Source organism: Artibeus jamaicensis, unplaced genomic scaffold (assembly GCF_021234435.1).
Source record: "Artibeus jamaicensis isolate MK-2021 breed Jamaican fruit bat unplaced genomic scaffold, CSHL_Jam_final scaffold_3222, whole genome shotgun sequence".
In the NCBI taxonomy this organism is placed as follows: Eukaryota; Metazoa; Chordata; class Mammalia; order Chiroptera; family Phyllostomidae; genus Artibeus; species Artibeus jamaicensis.
The window spans coordinates 4681108-4699266 of NW_026522038.1; the positions used below are offsets into that span (position 1 = coordinate 4681108).

General features: G+C 35.7%; 1 protein-coding gene across 4 annotated transcripts in view; it reads left to right on the plus strand.

Annotated features, from left to right (window-relative positions):
* Positions 1 to 18159, plus strand: part of SEC24B (SEC24 homolog B, COPII coat complex component) — a 100096-nt gene that overhangs the window by 62716 nt on the left and 19221 nt on the right. For all 4 annotated transcript variants that reach the window (XM_037156036.2, XM_053657025.1, XM_053657026.1 and 1 more), the window contains 6 exons: positions 1016 to 1096; positions 4469 to 4692; positions 10120 to 10301; positions 12961 to 13063; positions 14984 to 15110; positions 15980 to 16089. In XM_037156036.2, the coding sequence (XP_037011931.2) occupies positions 1016 to 1096; positions 4469 to 4692; positions 10120 to 10301; positions 12961 to 13063; positions 14984 to 15110; positions 15980 to 16089 (827 nt within the window). The remainder of the gene's footprint in view (positions 1 to 1015; positions 1097 to 4468; positions 4693 to 10119; positions 10302 to 12960; positions 13064 to 14983; positions 15111 to 15979; positions 16090 to 18159) is intronic.

The following is an 18159-nucleotide window of genomic DNA, read 5'->3' on the forward strand; positions in this document are numbered from 1 at the left end:
CTATATATTTACCTATGATAACTGTAGACTCTCAATAAATTATTTCTTTGTTGAGTGAATAAAAGAAATATATTTTATGTTCTATTATCCATGTGACCCATAACTAAATCTCATCATAAATTGCCACTAAACATCTGTCTTAATCTTGCAGATTGACTGAACACATATAATAAAAAATCTTATAGTCTGGTATACTGAGTAGAGTGCCTTTCATATGTATTACCATATTAAATATGGCAGGGGCCCTGGCTGGTGTAGCTCAGTGGATTGAGCTCGGGCCTGCGAACCAGACAATCACGGTTCGATTCCCAGTCAGGGCACATGCCTGGGTTGCAGGCCGGTTCTCTGCAGGCCAGTTCCCAGCAGAGGATGCGCAAAGGGCAACCATACATTGATGTTTCTCTCCCTCTCTCCTTCCCTTCCCCTCTAAAAATAAATTAATTAATTTTAAAAATAAATAAATAAATAAATAAATAAATAAATAAATAAATATGGCAGGCACTGCGTAATCTCCATTCTGCAGATGAATAAACTAAAGGATAGAAAAGTTTAGTAACAGGCTAGGTTGTAACCCAAGTCACGGACTTCTCTTTTATGAGGGTTTTATACAGCTGCGCTATTAGAAAAGTCATTAAAATGTAATTATCTCAAAATAGCCCAATGCTGATAAAGTATATTTAATAGTTTGCAGTTTAGTAGATGAAGTTTTTGAGATGTAACTGTATGAACATGTCTATCAATTTATTGTTTTTATTTGTTTGAGTAGTTTGATATCTGTTCCCTATGATGTTATCACATGTGTCTGATCCAATTTTATCCCACTCATCAGCTCTTTATTCTACCTACTCATTTCATATCCTTATAGCAGAAATTTATGTCTGTTTTAAAATGTCTTTAAACATGAGTCATCTTACATTTTCACTAGAGTCAGCAAAGCTGCTTCTTTAAAAGTGCCAGAGGCTGCTCTAAGAGACATTGTCATTGGAAGCTTAACGGCATCTGGTTTTGCTTCTAGGTGTTGACAGCTCTTCCACTACAAGCAGTGCTTCTCCACTGCCCAACAGTTACGACGCCCTGGAAGGAGGCAGCTACCCAGGTGACTCACTCTGTGCTTATTCAATGTTTATTTGGAAAGTGACCTTAACTGCTTTCAAACATGAACATATATTATACATAGTTACAAGGTATTTTTTTTTACAGGACAAAGACACATTTTTCTGTTATTTCTCAGCCTTAATAGAGTTAATTATTATATAACTATGAATGCTGTTTCTGGAAAGCCTAAGAAAATTTATTATTTTATTTTTGTTATCGTGCCCTTTATCTTTTTCCTCTTTCTATAAGTCTTCTATAGCAAATAATTTTTCTCTTTCCCCCTTTTTTAAATGCTAATAACTCCTTAAATAAATTTTATAGTTCTGTTCTCATGCGTAGGTCCTTGAATTCCTTCCCACTAGCCTCCGAGTGTAGTAGTCTTTGACTCTTTACTCCCCGTATGGCTCCCGGCCACCTCCACCAGGTGAACAGAGTAACCAGCTTGGATGTAGTTTTTGGAGGCATTACTTTTAACCATATCCGGAAATAACTTTGGTCATTACATAGGAATAAAAGTGGTGGATAGTATTGAAAGAGAGAATACAAACTTAACTTTTATAATTAAAGTTATTTTTATAATAATACCTTGTACAGTGACTTTCCTGATTGGCCAATCTCCTCTCACTTGACCACCACACCTGCCCTCCCTCTTTTTCTCTCTGTCTTTCTCATAAGTCTCAATTTCAGGACTAACAGAACGAGTAATTTTGCCCTTCTTATTTCTTACGACTCTGGTAATAATTCAGTATTAAAGTTGGAGTATTTAACACACTGTACTTAACACACTGTCTTGCTCTCATTATCTTGTGATTCAGTAGAAAACTTTATTTCAGCTCAGTGTAGAATCACCTTTTAATATTTCAAGAATAATTAAATAAGTGACTTAGTCTCTCATGGTTAACAGATTTTTTTCCCCTACAAACTGTCGGAGCGACTTTCTCACGAGTTCCCCTGAGTGCCATGGACACTAGTGAAACATGACCGAGACAATGACATGATCTGCTTTGTGGGGAGAGAAGTGAGCTGTGGCCAGTTTCTCAAGGGAAACAAAGGCCAGCAGTGGCCAGTTTCTCCGAGGAGAAAAAGGCCCCGAGCCCCCTGCTCCAGGGCTTGTATTGGGTTGTAATACACAGGAATACAGGGTGGCAAGTATCAAACAATAGATAACATTTCAAAGAAATCTGAGGGCTTAGTCTGAGTCAGTGTCCGGCAGGAAAGGGGGGGTTGCAGAAACTTTGGGAGAAATACTCATTTCCTCTCAGACCCTTATCATATGAGTGAAAGCACTCTTAGTAGAGCGGATTTCATAGGTTTATCAGTAAGTCTTTGTGATGCCAGATTTTTCCTCAGGACATGCTCTAGCAAGGCAAGGAGCTACACCTCTCCCCATCAGGTATTCAGGCTTAAGGGGGTTAGAGCCAGGAAGCACTTCTCCCAGAGAACATGGGGACTTGGGCTTTGACAAAGCCGGGGGGGTGAGAGTGTATTGCTCTTTGTTGCAGCCTCCCGGCCCCCAGTCCTTCTATGAAGGCCTCCCAAGTGACTGAGTCTGGCTTAGGTTGCTGCCCACCCCCCCCCCTTCCCCTGCCGTGAGGGGTCTTATCCGTCATTGACTTCCGACCAAGCTTTGGGGGCAGGGAGAGGAGACTTCAGTAGCGTTTGCTACCAGAGATAAGCTTTGTGTCCTGCAGCTCAGGTTCCAAAGGTCCTCCTCGCCCTTAGGGCCACATGAGGTCCAAATACAATTTCTAAATCCAGGCAGAGTGGTCTACAACAGTGAACCACTGTTTGTGCATATGTTTGTAAAAAGTGGACCATTCCAAAAGCAGTTGCTATCATCAAAATATTCTAGGAGAGTCACTTCATTCACTTAACAGATAAATACCCTGACTGTACAGTTTTTCATGAGCTTCAAAGTAACCTAAGTGAAATGTACAGTATGGTGTAGTTAAAAGATTATGGCCTTGGAATTAGACCTTGGTTGGTTTGTACTCATTTATCAACAGATCTTAATCTTACTATGAACTGTGCTTTGACAATGAGTGACCTACAGCAAGTTTTCCAGCTACTTAAATTGTATCAAAATTAAGGGAAATGTGCACATTGTAGCAGTAAGTTTAGGTGAATTGAAAATTTACTGTCTGTCTGATACTAGAATAGATTTTAGAACTGTAGAAATGTATAAAATATTACCTTTCTTAAAAAGGGGGGAAAATTGTTGACATCCATGTTTATGACTCTAGTTATTTATTTCTTACATCGATGTTATGTCAAGAGACCTTGCTGTTTATAGTCCCATCACCATGAGGAGGGACGAGCAGCAGATTTAAGGATGATACTGTATTGATACTCTTGTCCTTTTAGGAGGTCTGGGAGGTTACTAGAAAGCCAGTGAGCCAAGCCTTGCCTAAGCAACACATGATAAATAGCAGAACCTCCGGGAATGTGTCTTTAAGATTAGAGCCAGCAGAGCAGTAGAAAGATGTGATTCCTTAAGAAACTTTTAAAAGATGTTTTTGAGAACATATTACTGGTAAAGAATATAATTTTTATATGAAAGACAGATTTAAATCTATTCGTATTATAGATTTGACTTGAAAACAGAATAACAGTCCCTGGCCATGTAGCTCTGCTGACCAGGGTGTTGCCCAAGTTGCAGGCTCCATCTGCGGTCAGGGCACATCAAGGATCAGATTTTTGTTTTAAATTTAAATAAAGGCACAATTTCAATTAATTCATTAAATTTTGCTGGCTATCTACTGTACACCATTATTTTAGGAGCTAGACACTTTCTGATACTGTATTTCATACTTTCACAGTTTTACCTCTACAAATAATGCAGATTTTTAGAGATTATAGAAATATGCCACTCTTTTCATGGACTTTTTTTTGTTGTTATAAATAGCAGGATCAAATAAATAGGCAAGTTAGTAAAAAGTTGTCGACACCCCTTTTATTGCTTTGCTTTGTTTTCTGTTTTTTAGCCCGATTCCTGCTGAGAGAATAAAAGGAAAAACAACTGTATTTTATATGTATAATGAAACATAAAGGCATTATCTATGAGAAATAACAGCTGAATGTAGTATTTGTCATAAAATGATACAGAATGAGGTTTACTTGTAAATAACTTCTGTAAGAAATAAAAGATGGGATGGGAACATATAAAACAAGATTAGCAAAATATCAATGATTCCTAAGGCTGGGTGATGAGTATGTGGGGTTTATTATTCTAGTCTTTTTACTTTTGTGTATATTCAGAATTTCTCATACTAAAAAGTTGAAGGGAAATGCTAAAGATGATGGCTCTCTCTGGAGCCAGGTTTTTATACAGTCATGTTTTCAGGTGTTAACACCATGTTTTTCCCTTCGTTAGATATGCTTTCTTCATCAGCAAGCAGTCCTGCTCCTGACCCTGCTCCTGAACCTGACCCTATTCCAGCTCAAGTGCCCTCTGCCTCTCAGCCTTCAAAAATGTCTAAACCCTTTGGATACGGCTATCCTATTCTTCAGCCCGGTTATCAGAATGCTGCTGCCCCGCTGAGTTCTGGAGGACAGCCCAGTAGCCCGGCGTATTCGGGGTTCCAGCAGTATGCGCAAGTATGTATTAGTCATAGAAAGACATTGCCTTTCTAAAAACTGTGGCCCTGTTATCAGTTCTAACAAATCCCTGGTGATACAAATGGATCATGGATACAATGCAGATATGCCTGGATTAAACAGGTAGAATTTGATTCCAGTTTTTATGTGTGTGCAAAAATAGAAAAAGATAAAAGGAAATAGAAATATTTAACCTCTTGTTAAAGAGATTAAATTTGGATCAAGATATTAGCTTTGATTTTTCTTTTCTTCATTGTACTTTTTTCAGTCTCTAGTAATATGCATTATATTAATTTTATAATCAGGAAATTAAAGTAAACATTAAGCTTTTTAAAAAAATTCTGTACTACTAAGCTGGTTCCCTTCTCAAAAAGAATGATACGGTGTAAATATGGTTTACAATTTTGGTTCCACCTATTAGCTGTAACGTACAGCTGGGGAAAGCCACCCCATACATAAGTGCTTCGTTAACTCCTACTGTGACCCATTCTGACATGACCTTGTTTAGATTCACCTCTTAAATACTCTCTCTATTTAATACAGAACAGTAAGTATTTTACATTTATATTTATTGAGAAAAAGTAAAATATAAGAAAATGATTGAAATGGCAAAAGCGTTCTACTCACAATTTTTAAGAAACTGCAAACTGCTCTTGTAGATTAACCTTATAGAAATATCATCTTAGGTGAACTAAGAATAAAATTAAGAATATTAAAATCAGCCCTGGCCGGTATGGCTCAGTGGATTGAGTGCTGGCCTGCGATAAGAACCAAAGGGTCTCTGGTTTGATTCCCAGTCAGGGCACACACGTAAGTTTCAGGCCAGGTCCCCAGAGGGGCCACGTGAGAGGCAACCACATACTGGTGTTTCTCTCCCTCTCTCCTTCCTTTTCTCTCTAAAAATAAATAAATAAAATCTTAAAAAAAAAAAAAGAAAGAGGTAGTAAAATCATTTGTTTCTGTAATCAAATCATAGAATTAAGTCTCAGAAGGAAGAAAACTGGGACAGGCACTGGAAAAATATGCTTAGTACAAACTTCTCTGACTACCATACTGTTAGATTTTCTTTATGGCTTTATTGGTCCAGGTGAAGCATTTTTTTAGTCATTCTAGTCTGACTTGTGCACTTTAGGCAGATGCTATTTGGGATCATAATATATCATTTGTACATTTTAATGAGAAGAAAAGTAAGTACAAAAAAGAATTTGGCTCTCGAAGGAAGTGTTGGACAAGGGAAAAAAATACTCTTCCGAAATAGAAAATGGTCTTTCATAATGACATAGGAAAACTTTCTTTAGCCATATCTGGCCTGCTATCTACTTTGGTAAATAAAAAAAAAATTTTATATATTACCTATGGCAACTTCTGTACTGCAGTGGTAAAATTGAGTAGTTGCCAAAGAGATCATGTGGCTCTTAAATGTTAAAATATGTATTATCTAAGCCTCAACAGAAAAAGTTCTCCAATCTTTGAAGTAGGAGAATGGGAAATATCATTCTTGTCCCATTGTTTTTGTGCAGTTACTTTGGTGAGGTTAAGAGATTGTCTTTTGAATAAAAGTAAAAATTAATATTTAATATATAGATTTTAAAATATAGCCTCATTCTATTCTGTAATCACAGTCCCTTTCATACTCTTTTTATATCAGAGGAGTTTAGATAAAGGGGACAAAGACCAGCTGAAGAATAACTTGAGTTATTAATCACAGTTGAAATGAGCATGCTAAACAACTTAAGCTTTAGAAATAGGCAGCTAGAGATCATCCTACTCCCAACTTTTAATTTTTTAAAACTTTTTACTGAAATGTAATTACTGGTATGTAAAAGTACATAAATTAACAGCATGCAGCTCGATACATTTCTACAAATTGTACACTCGTGTAACCTACAGCCAGAGGCCTCTCGTGCCTTTTCTAGTCACTAACCCCTCCAAACAAGAATTGACATCTGTCTTGACTTCCAATAACCAGCTTAGTTTTACTCGCTTTTAAATTTTATGTAAGTGGAATCATACTGTATATACTCTTAGCTACACTTTTTTGCTCAACAATATGCTTTTTGCACACCTGAAGTTTATTCATCTCATCATTGTATAGTACTCCATTATGTAAATATACTACAACATTTTTATAGTTGAGGGGAATGAGGAAAATGTACAGTTGGAGGCTATTATTAATAGTACTGCTGTGAATATTTCTTTTCTTATCTTTACAGTGAATGTGCGTATATTTAGAAGTGGGATTTCCATATGTTCAAACTCAGTGGTTACTACCCAATGGTTTTCCAAAGCGAGGGTTCAGATTTATGCCTTCGTTAGCAGTGCATGAGAGTTCCAGTTACTTCACATCATTGTCAACGCTTGGAATTTTCATGGTTTTTATTAGACAGTCACCTTCTTTCATCATTTAAGTGAAGAAGTAGAGAGTCAGATAAGTGAAATCATTTGTCCAAAACCAGGTTTAGTTCTCAGTATACTCAAGTCCTTGCAATTCAAAATGAAACACTTTTTCCCCTCTTTTAGTACCACCTGCCCTCCCACCCCCACACCCCCAGCACCTCCCCCCACACCTTTTCTTGCTGAGGATTTAAAAGCTAATCCTGGGGAAGTGGTTGGGGGGAGAGGCAAAAGAGTTGTTGCATAACCATACTATCATATTCAACAAAATTAACAGTAATTTCTAAATGTCATTTAAAATTCAGTTCACTTTCAAATTTGCTTGATTGTTTCAGAATTTATTTTTTCATTGGTTTGTTCAAATTAAGATTCAAATAAGATTTACCAATTGTATTTGTTTATGTCTCTTAAATTTTTTAAATTTAAAACCTCTACCTAACTTTTTATGCCTTTTGATCCTTTAGAAAATGTGGGTCTGATTTCCCGCTCTTTATAATAGACCGTTCCCACATTCTGAATCTGGCTCATTGCCTCTCGTGGTGTCATTTAACTTCTTCCTCTATTCCTTTTTCTATAGACTGAGTATTTGATCTACTGGCTTGATTATATTCTGATTTTTACTTCATTTATCTATTTACCTAAGCCAAATATGATATATTTTGGTTCTGTTTACCTCATAATAATATCTGGTTGATTAGTGGATTGATTTAGTGGTGCTGGATCGATTAGTGGATTCATACCGAGAGAGCCTGATCCCTTCATTATGTCGTTCCTCATTAAGCTTTTACCTAGTGGCTTTACCATCTGTTGATGTCTGTTTATCATCCGGTCCTCATGACCATTACCTGAATTGTTTATTTCAGTATGAGTTCTAAAATAGTGATTTCCTGAATTTATTATTCTACATTTAGCTGGAATTTTGTGGTACATTCATATAATGGAGTGCACAGTAACTGTAAAAAAAAAAAAAAAAAAAAAGGATATGAAGAATCTCTGTGTACAGAGAGAGTTATCGCCCCACTATTTTTTTTAGGTAAAAATGGTGTTATATTTAGATCACTGTATATATTAGTTTATATTTGTAAATAGAAACAATGGTTTCATCCTTCTATTTACAATGACTTCATCCTTCGATGAAACCAAAAATAATAAAAATATTTAAGTATAGGAGGAGAGATCAGGATGAAACAAGGTATTTTGGAATATGCCTTATTGTAAAGTTTTGACATTAGAATTACAGAAATGTTATATTTACTCAAAAACCCTTAAGTCAAAAAGGTAAAATGCAATCTTTATAATTAAAAGCAAACAAAACAACTGATCTTACTTATGAAGTTGACACAGTCTGATACTGATGAAAGCATTGTTTTAGTTCATCTTAAAACCCTGTATGTTATATGTTCTCAGTGAGATATAATCTAAGGATAAAAGAACTACAAAGAAATCTTCATCTAATTTAATAACTTTACATTTATAATAATATAGTTGTTATTTTGAGACTGTTTTGGTATATCATAGGATAAAACAAATAAGTAATGATGTTGTTACCATGAAGAAAGATTTTCAGCCAAAGAAGAGAGATACAGGAATAAAATTTTATTTTATTAATTTTTTTCTTTGAAAGAATTTAAAATAAAATGTCAGCATCTTAAATTTGAATAGGAAATGTCAGTGCAAACTTATTATTTTCACCCCTCTTTTAAATTGTTTTTTTTGTGTGTGTGGGGAGGTGGGCTGGGATGGGAGTAAAAGACAGAAAACTATACTTGAACAACAATTAAAATAAAAAATTTTAAATGTATGTTTTGTATCTCTACCTATTATAAAAATTAGAAGGAATAAACAGCACACTACCATTGAACATTATTACCTAGGTTATGTTTTCCAGATGCCATCTCTGTTTAAAAAGAACCAAGATTCTTTTCTGTATAAATGATTAATTGGAAGTCTGAAGGAGGAATAGTAGAAAATGCTATGCAGGAAAGCAGAGAAGCTAACAGAGATTAATCAGTCCATATCAAATGAACACTGGGGTCTGCTCTCACTGGCCAAAGTGGGCCAGTTTGGGCATCAAAATGAATAGCTGAAATTCATTAAATCATTCTGACTTAATAAAAAGCTATGAAATCATAATAGTACTAAAAATATAACACTAATCCCTTATTATATGAATTGTTAAAGGGACTTATCTAAGAAATTGAAGATCAAAAATTATGAACAGTAAAATGTCAACAAACTCACAACTATAAACAACTGAACCTAAATTGTAAAAAAATGAAAACAAATACTAACCAAACAATTAGAACAGGAATGGAATCAGAGAAATGGACATGGAGGGTTTTCAGTGGGGACGGGGAGGGGAAGAATTGGGGGGAGAGAGATAACAGGGAATAAGAAGCATAATTGGTAGGTACAAAATAGACAAGGAGAGGTTAAGGATAGTATAGGAAACAGAAAAATCAAAGAACTTACATGTACAATGCATGAACATGAACTAAGTAGGGGAAAGCTGGAGGGTTGGGGATGCAGGGCAGGAGAGGGATAAAGGGAGAAAATTGGGGAAACTGTAATAGTGTAATCAATAAAATATACTTAAAAATATGACAAAGGTAATATGGAAAAATAAGCAAGGCAGATCTCATTGAACATCATTATACATTTCTATGACAATTATCCTCATTATCCTGAAAATTTGTAATGGAAAAAACTTAAAAATATAAGCATTATGCTGCCTTTCCAGTAGGAACTGTATTCAGGGAAACCAAATTCTTGATGTTGAAAATCATTGTTGCCGAAATTTTGTTTTATGATGCTTAACCATGCTAATTAAATTTTAATTTATTTAGTATTTGTACTTAAAGGTTTTTTTCAAGAATGCTTTAAAATTGAACTGCCCTATTAAGTCATTGTTCTATTACCAAGACAAGTTTAATTTTTTTTCTTTATATGAAACTCCTTTCTATAGTACAGAAACACTTCATTCATGTTTGTTGTATTGCTCCTGTGTTTTGTTTTGAACTGGTCTCTCCGCAGTACCCTGGTGTGAACCAGCTGTCCACCAGTCTGGGGGGGCTGAGTCTGCAGAGCTCTGTGCAGCCGGAGAGCCTGAGACCTGTGAACCTCACTCAGGAGAGGAATATTTTGCCCGTGACTCCTGTTTGGGCTCCTGTACCTAACTTGAATTTAGACCTCAAAAAATTAAACTGTAGCCCAGAGTAAGTATTTATTTCATTATCTTTAATAAGTAATATACTTTGTCAAAAAGATTGTGTGTCTCTTAAAAATAACAAAAATAATGTGATACTAATTCCTCAACTGGACGTTTTGTTAATGCGAACACTTCTATTTTAGTTTGAATAGAAGTTTTACATCTGGATGTAAAATCGAGTTTAGGTTGTCTGTTCCTGTTCCATCTCTGTCTTCGTCCAATTCCATTTCCATTACCTAATGCCTAGGTTGTTTTTTTGTTTTTTTTCTTAGTGAAGAGTATCAGAAACCCAAATCTAATTATGTTCTTGTTGGTGTTTTTTTTTTAATTTTTTCTCTCACTTTTCACCAGTAATTTCTGGTGTGTTTTAAATAAGGTGGAATCTTTACAATTTTATGACCTTTAGTCTTTGCTTGAAAAGGACACAGAGTTATGTAATCCTAAGAACAGGTTTAGATAAATGGTTTATCTCTGAATTTTCTTTTCCCACTTAGTGCAGAACCTGAAGACCGGTACCCCCCGGCTTATTTATCCAGCCTGAATTTAGGTTTGGATTTCCCTTTATGGAGTATTTCCTCACCTCATGGGGATGTTCAGCTTTGCTTCTGGTGGCGAAGCCCTGATATAGCCTCTGAGTGTGTGAGCTGTTACTTATCTCACAGTGCCTCCAAGACAGAAAGTTTTCTGTTCTTGCCACTTTCAGTACTTTTGTGTCTTGTAGGATATTTATTTCTCCATACCCAAAAAACATCCTCTTGCTCCTGGAGTCTCTCCTCAAAAAGTAAACTTTTGATTCACAGAACAACATTACCTTATTCCTTGTATCAAGAGAGTTAGTATTCTTCTTTAGAGCCAATATTTTACCTTTTTAAGGCAATAGGTTTATATCTCTTAAAAGAAAAAAAACTATAATGGGCTTATCTTTTTGTCAACCAAAATCTTACATAGTTTCCAGTACAGAAGACAGAAAATGGAGCTGCTCCAAGGGTTCCCCCTCTTCTGTTGCAGTCAATTACCAGCCCTCCATCAGTGCCTAAGGCATTGCCAAGGCCATCTTTAAAAAATGATCAGTCATTGATTCTAGGTTGAAAATAGCTGCCCACCCTTCTGAATGTAAGCCGCTATGGGGTCTGTAAATATGTGGATTGTGGCCTTGTGTTATGAATGGTCAGGCATTCCCTAAGTAGGTGAATGTAGTATGTACATATGTATATGTATAAAAGTGTCCATAGGTAAGGAATGCTCTGTACATTTCTACTTAGTTATGTGTTTTTCTGTGAAAATACCTCTCATTAAAATAGCAAAGCAGAGTAATTGAGTTCAGGCTTTAGAGCTAGACATACCTACGTTCTTACTGGTTTCCACTGATAAGTAACTGTGAGACTTTATGCCAGTTACATAACCTCTCAAATTCTTAGTACTATGAATTATAAAACAAGAATAATATTTATACCTACATATTAAGGTAAGTCGTTCATTCAATAAATATATACTGAATGCCTTCTAAATTAAGTGCCAGGCACTGTTTCTGGTGCTGGGAATGAACCAGTAAACAGAGCGGTTCCCAATCTCGTGCAACCTATATCCTGTTAAGGAAGACACGCTTTGAACCATCACACTAATGAGTATGTAATGAAAATGTCAGAGTATTACTATGAAGAAGGGGGTACTAAAAGTGGAGGGTGACTATTTTTAGTTGAGGAGTCAGGACAGGTTTTTTCAAAGACTGAACAATAGAGTGGAGATCCGAATGAAGTTAGAGAGCAAGCCATGCACCTCTCTGGGAAGGGCGTGCCAAGCTGCCTGAACAGCAGTACAGAGGCCCCAGAGCAGGAACCAACTTGATGTGTTCAAGGAACACCAGCAGCCTGGACCAGGATGTAGCTGGCTGTCTGCATACTATCAGCCACTTTAATTAAAATTTCTTTCCTGGTTTTCTAAAGCTTTCCTGCTTTTTACCTCATTGGTTCTGTGTCTACCGACCTTAACTTGTAACTTAGTAAGTTACAAGCACTTACTACATGAGACAAATAGTGCTACAATGACACAGGACACGATGATATCTGATCTCAGGTAGAAGAGACACAAGGTACACAACCAACTAAGCAGATCAGACTAATTGATACCATAGAACACAGGTGGCAGACACAAGGCCCATGGGCCGAATCTGGCCCTCCACCTCATTTTATCCAGCCTGGCGCCTTGTTTCTACCCAGTGGCAGCACCGAGCTCTTGATTGACTATTACGGAGTAGTTACATTTATACAGTCCTAAAATTATATTCGGTCCTTTGAAGGCAACCCTGAGGCTGATGTGGCCCCCAGTGAAAAGGAGTGACACCCCTGCCATAGAAGCATAAACAGATATCGGAGCACAGAGGGAGAAGTCATTCCTTCCGACTTGTGATCAAGGGTGAGGGTGGTTTCGAAAGAAGCAATAACTTTGATGAGTCTCAGAGTAGGAAATTCAACAGATAAAAAATGGGGAGTAAAAAAGGAGCAACATTATTTAAGTTGCAGAGGTATGCCTTGTTACTCAAGTTTTCTGCTCCCTCCTATTCATGCCATACATTCTAGTCATAATGGAGTAAGCAGCTGCCTACTTCAGGATGGGTGGTTTTTTTCCCCGATAACTAATGTAGTCCATGTTGTTTATATTTTTTGCAGTTCTTTTCGGTGCACTTTGACAAATATTCCACAGACACAGGTTTTACTGAATAAAGCTAAGCTTCCTTTAGGATTGTTGTTACATCCCTTCAGAGATCTAACGGTAAAGTAACATGTTTTAGAATATATGTGGGTACTGACATGGGTTTTTATGTGTGAAGTATTTAGATTGTATATTTTCTTACACTTTTTTCATCTTTTATTGGAAGTTGCACGTAATTTTCTATCAAAGTCAATTCGGCGAACATTCTCTGAGCACCTGCTGTTTGACAGGCCCTAACCTAAGCAGTGGTAAACACAGAGGTGACGAAGGCATTGGCCTCGCCCCTAAGAAATTCTTCTCTAACAGGGAACAAAGATGTAAGAGCAAACAGTTACATCCAGGATAAGTAATGCATGCAAGTGATCAAATTCTGTAAGGTATTTAGGTAGTGAGTTCATTATGGGAAGTAACTTCCTCTGGGTACAGTAGCAGAAGTTTTCCACGAGTGATGAGGTCTGAGCTGGATTTTGAAAGATTAGTTTTGGAAAAGGAAAGACCATAGAGGATAAACTTGATGAGTCCTTCACTAAACATAAAGGAAGCACCAGCAATGATGTGCAGTTAGGGAGGAAAACTGTGTGATTGTTCCTAGCTGTGTTAAACAAATAACCTTCATACAAATAAAGTCCAGACACTTCTAGTCTATTGAATTAAAACACTGCTTGTTTAAGTTTCCATAGTCTTTGTGGTTTCATACCTAGCTTACTGGATTTTTACACATACTTCTGGTATTTCATGCAAATATGTTGTATTTAAACTAAACTTTCTAAACTTCAGAAATAAAATCCATCCAGATACATTTTATTTACACTTTACAGGCTGCATTTCTCCCTCACACTTTTTTACTCCTGTGGCTTTCTACCCCTCTTCCTGCTACTGAGTTTCTTTTGCTCTCATTCACCCATACAACGTTGATTTGCCTACCATTCATGCCATGTGCTGAGGGTACAACGGTCAGTGAGCTTCACGGAGTTTACTTTATACTAAGATGTACAGAAAGGAGCAAAGTGAATAGAAAATAAAATAATTATGCTGTATAAAAAGGGTCTTGAAATCATTCAGAAAATACTATTTGATAACCTATAATATTGTTACAACCTTTATCTCTGAACCAATATAGTTTATTTCCCATATACACAGGCTAGAATTTTTATCTAAATACAGACTCTGTGTGTGATACTTTCTGGAAGTATATGCACTAAATCGGCGCTGGTGGCTTCCTTTGGGATAGAAAATTCTGAGTAATTTTTAATTTTCTAATTTTTGCTAACTGTATTTCCTAATTTATTCACAAGCGACATATAGTTATGTATATAGTAAAAATTGTGTATGTGAAAAAATTAATACAAAGATACAAATATTTGTGTATAGACAAAAAACAAGGAAATATACTAAGATGTTATCCGGGATTAATTTAAGGAGACAAAATAATATATTATTTTTTAAAAATCTTTTTTCATATTTTCTAAATTTCTTAAATTAAATGTAAAGTTCTTTTCTCAAACGAAGCATAAAGAGATTTTTTAAAAAGGTACATTGTATTTGTTTTCTGGTGGCCTTGGTTCCCATCAGCACTTTTGTGGCTGTCTGACTAATGAGCAGTGCCTGATAGCGTCAGCTGCAAAGACAAAGGTGTTTTCGTACAGCATATGTTTCATTCTCACTGTTACTTCTTGAGTCTAGCTGATGAGCTCTGGGTTATATTATTTTTTGACCAACCAGGTTTTTTTGGTCACCCAGTAATTTTTAGTGCATTTCATTTGACTTTATTTTGGTGTTATTTTACAGCAGAAGTTTATGAAAAAAGAGGGAAAAAACTTGATAATTGCTTGTGTTATTCAGCACATCACTGGATTTTATTAAAATGATTCTATTCGAAAACACAATTATGGTTTTGTTCTGAACACGAGCACAACAGCATGTGTTCCATTTTTTCCTCGGGTGTTTTTCTGCTACAACATCTTTAATTTTACTTCCTAGCAATTACCAGTGATAACATCAAATACCATTGTGAGGTGCCGGTCTTGTCGGACATACATCAACCCTTTTGTGTCCTTCATCGATCAGCGTCGATGGAAATGCAATTTGTGCTATAGAGTCAATGATGGTGAGTTTCAGAATTTTCTTTAATTTATGGATTTTTTAGAGTCAGAAAGAAAAACATCAGTTTGTTGTTCCACTTACTTATGCATTCATTGGTTGATTTTTGTATTTGCCTGACTGGGGATCTATCAGCCCTAATGTATCAGGACAGTGCTCTAACCCACTGAGCTACCCAGCCAGGGCGAGAATCTTAAAGTAAATGCATTTAATATTATTTTCAACATTTTGACACTTTTGTCATTATCTGGTCTCTTGGGCCTCACTGCTTTCAAAACTTTCATACTGCTTTTAATGGAGAGAATATAGGCTGGCGACACTCCTAGCCAAGGAGATCATTGCTGATGAGGAGACGTCCTCATTTAGTTTGACAGCAAGGTCAAACTAAAAAGTATTCATAAAACAAGCAGTGAAGGGTGTGCAGGTAAGGTCATGCCGACTAATTCTGCTTGACCCTGACCAGTTAAAATTGTATTCTGTTGACACTTTATGTTCATTCAACTCAGTGCATGTGTGTGGTCTCCCCCTTCGTCATTTCTTAGTATGATTGCTTTCAAATTTGTGTTTCTGTGTGGGGTTTTTCTTCATGTAATGAGATGTAATAAGTAGAGCCCAAATCTAAAAAACAAGGTCACCCACGTTCTGGTTTCTAACCTAATTTCAGAAAAAAAGTTTTTTAATCCTTTTGATTTTATTTATATATAAATATATAAAGAGAGGTTAAGGAATTGATTTTTAGCATTAGAGCTTACAGAACTATTTGTGAACCTTATATTAATACCAATGATAGAAATGAACACTGTCTAGGAATTTATATGTGTGTTTAGTTACAAATTGTGTTACTAAATTTGTACTGGATTCCTAATTCTTATCTAGTTCCTGAAGAATTTATGTATAACCCCCTTACGCGATCTTATGGAGAGCCTCATAAACGACCGGAAGTTCGGAATTCAACCGTGGAGTTCATTGCTTCTTCCGATTACATGGTAACTATTCAGTGTTAAAGCTAGTCACGAGATATGTATTTGTCATTTGTAATTTGCTGTTAATTGAATTCTTGACCTAATTTTGAAATTTTTAAATTGCATTTAAAAAAATAATTCCAAAAGTTTATACTTAACAAATAGAAAACTCTTCGTAAAGGTTACAGTTATATCATTAAGAAATGTTAGTAATGTTTTATGATGAGCACTACAATTTGTTGCCATTCTGATTATGTTACTTACATGGAATGAATATAAATATTCTTTATCATTTAATATGTAAGATCTTCCAACAGAAAAACTCATGTTTTTGTGAAAAAGTGCAGTTTTCAAGCTCTTAAAGACATACCTTACTGCTTCAACTACTACAGATATCAAGATAAATGAATGTTGACTTCACTATAATTTTTCTTTTTAGTTCATCATAAACTTTTACCTTCTCTTTAATTATACCAACTCTAATCTCTCATTCTGATTTTCTACTTACAAAAACAAATTCTTGACCTAAATTCTGCTCATCTTAATTATCATATCTACTCATTCTAAATATGTTTGTAAGAACTTGTTTCTTCCATACCCTTATTTTCTTATTTTTAATCTTTGTTGAGTGCAAAAATGTAAAGTGGTGAAGAGAAACAGCTAATGTGTATTATATTCCTAATGCTTGACCCATTTCTTTATTTTTATAATTTTCATGGTTCTTTTTGTCCAATATAGCATCTGCTTATTTACCTGCTATTTTCTTGTCTGTTTTTATATCAACTGTAATAAACTTGGTCACTATTACTCTCAAATTCTTACCTCCTTTACAACTTATTCTGTTTCCAACTCTGCCCTGGCTCTTTAGGAATTTTAATGTAAGTGAATGGTACAGCAAAAAGAAATCTTTAATTTTTGCCATATGACCCATGTGATCCCTGGTTGATTTTTTGTTATTTTTTACTTTTAAGATTTTATTTATTTTTAATGAGAGGGGAAGGAAAGGAGAAAAAGCGGGAGACAAGCACTGGTATGAGAGAGAGAGAAGCATCGATCAGTTGCCTCTTGTATGTGCCCTGACTGGGACTCAAACTGACGACTTTTCATTTTTCAGGCTGACATCCAACCAGCTGAGCCACACTGGTCAGGGCCCTACATGATAATCTTTTTTAAAAAGTATTTATATATCCTTGTATTTTAACTTCCTACAACAGTAGTTTTCAAGTATACTTTAAAGAAGAAAAAAATAGTATAATGAGTCATCATTTACCCATCGGTGAGCTTCAATAATTATTAACATTGTGCTATATATATTTCATCTATCCCCAGTCTACTCCAGTCCCTTTTGTTCAAATCACCCACCCTGGAGTTTATTAAATGCTAATCCTATGTTTATTTTATGCTATTTAATCCTCTCCCGAGGATAGTCTTTTTTTTTTATTATTGATTTTAGAGAAAGAGGAAGGGGAGAGAAACGTTGATGTTAAAGAGAAACATCAGTTGATCAGTTGCCTCCCATACACACCCCTACTGGAGACCAAACTGAACCCAGGTATATGCCCTGACCTGGAGTCAAACCCAGAACCTTTTGGTGTACTGGACGATGCTCCGACCAGCTGAACCACCCAGTAGGGCACTAAACCTATATTTAACTCATTAATACTTCAGTGTGCGGTATATCTCTAGCAGAGCAGGACTAAACATACTTGGAATGCTGTCACAAGGACTTTACACTTAGCACTTAACCCTTGGTATTTGACCACCACTGGGTGACCCAATAGCTAATACTACTAATGGTTATGGAGGTAGAGAAAATAAATTTAAAAAATGTTTTTAGGGGTAAGGAAGGGATATAGAGGTTGATATTAATTAAATAATAAGTTTAATTTTCATTTGAAAGATAGCCAAGACTCTATCAGGAAAATATTTAGCCCATCTATCAAACCATGACTGTGTAATGGCTGCCTTATGCTTAATTCACAACCAAATCTCAAATAAGGAAAAAAGTTAAAGGAATGTCATTTTTTAATTTTATTTTGTAACCTCTCCCAAGTACATTGTTTTTGTTGCTTTTAGAAAGCAGGGAAGAGAAAG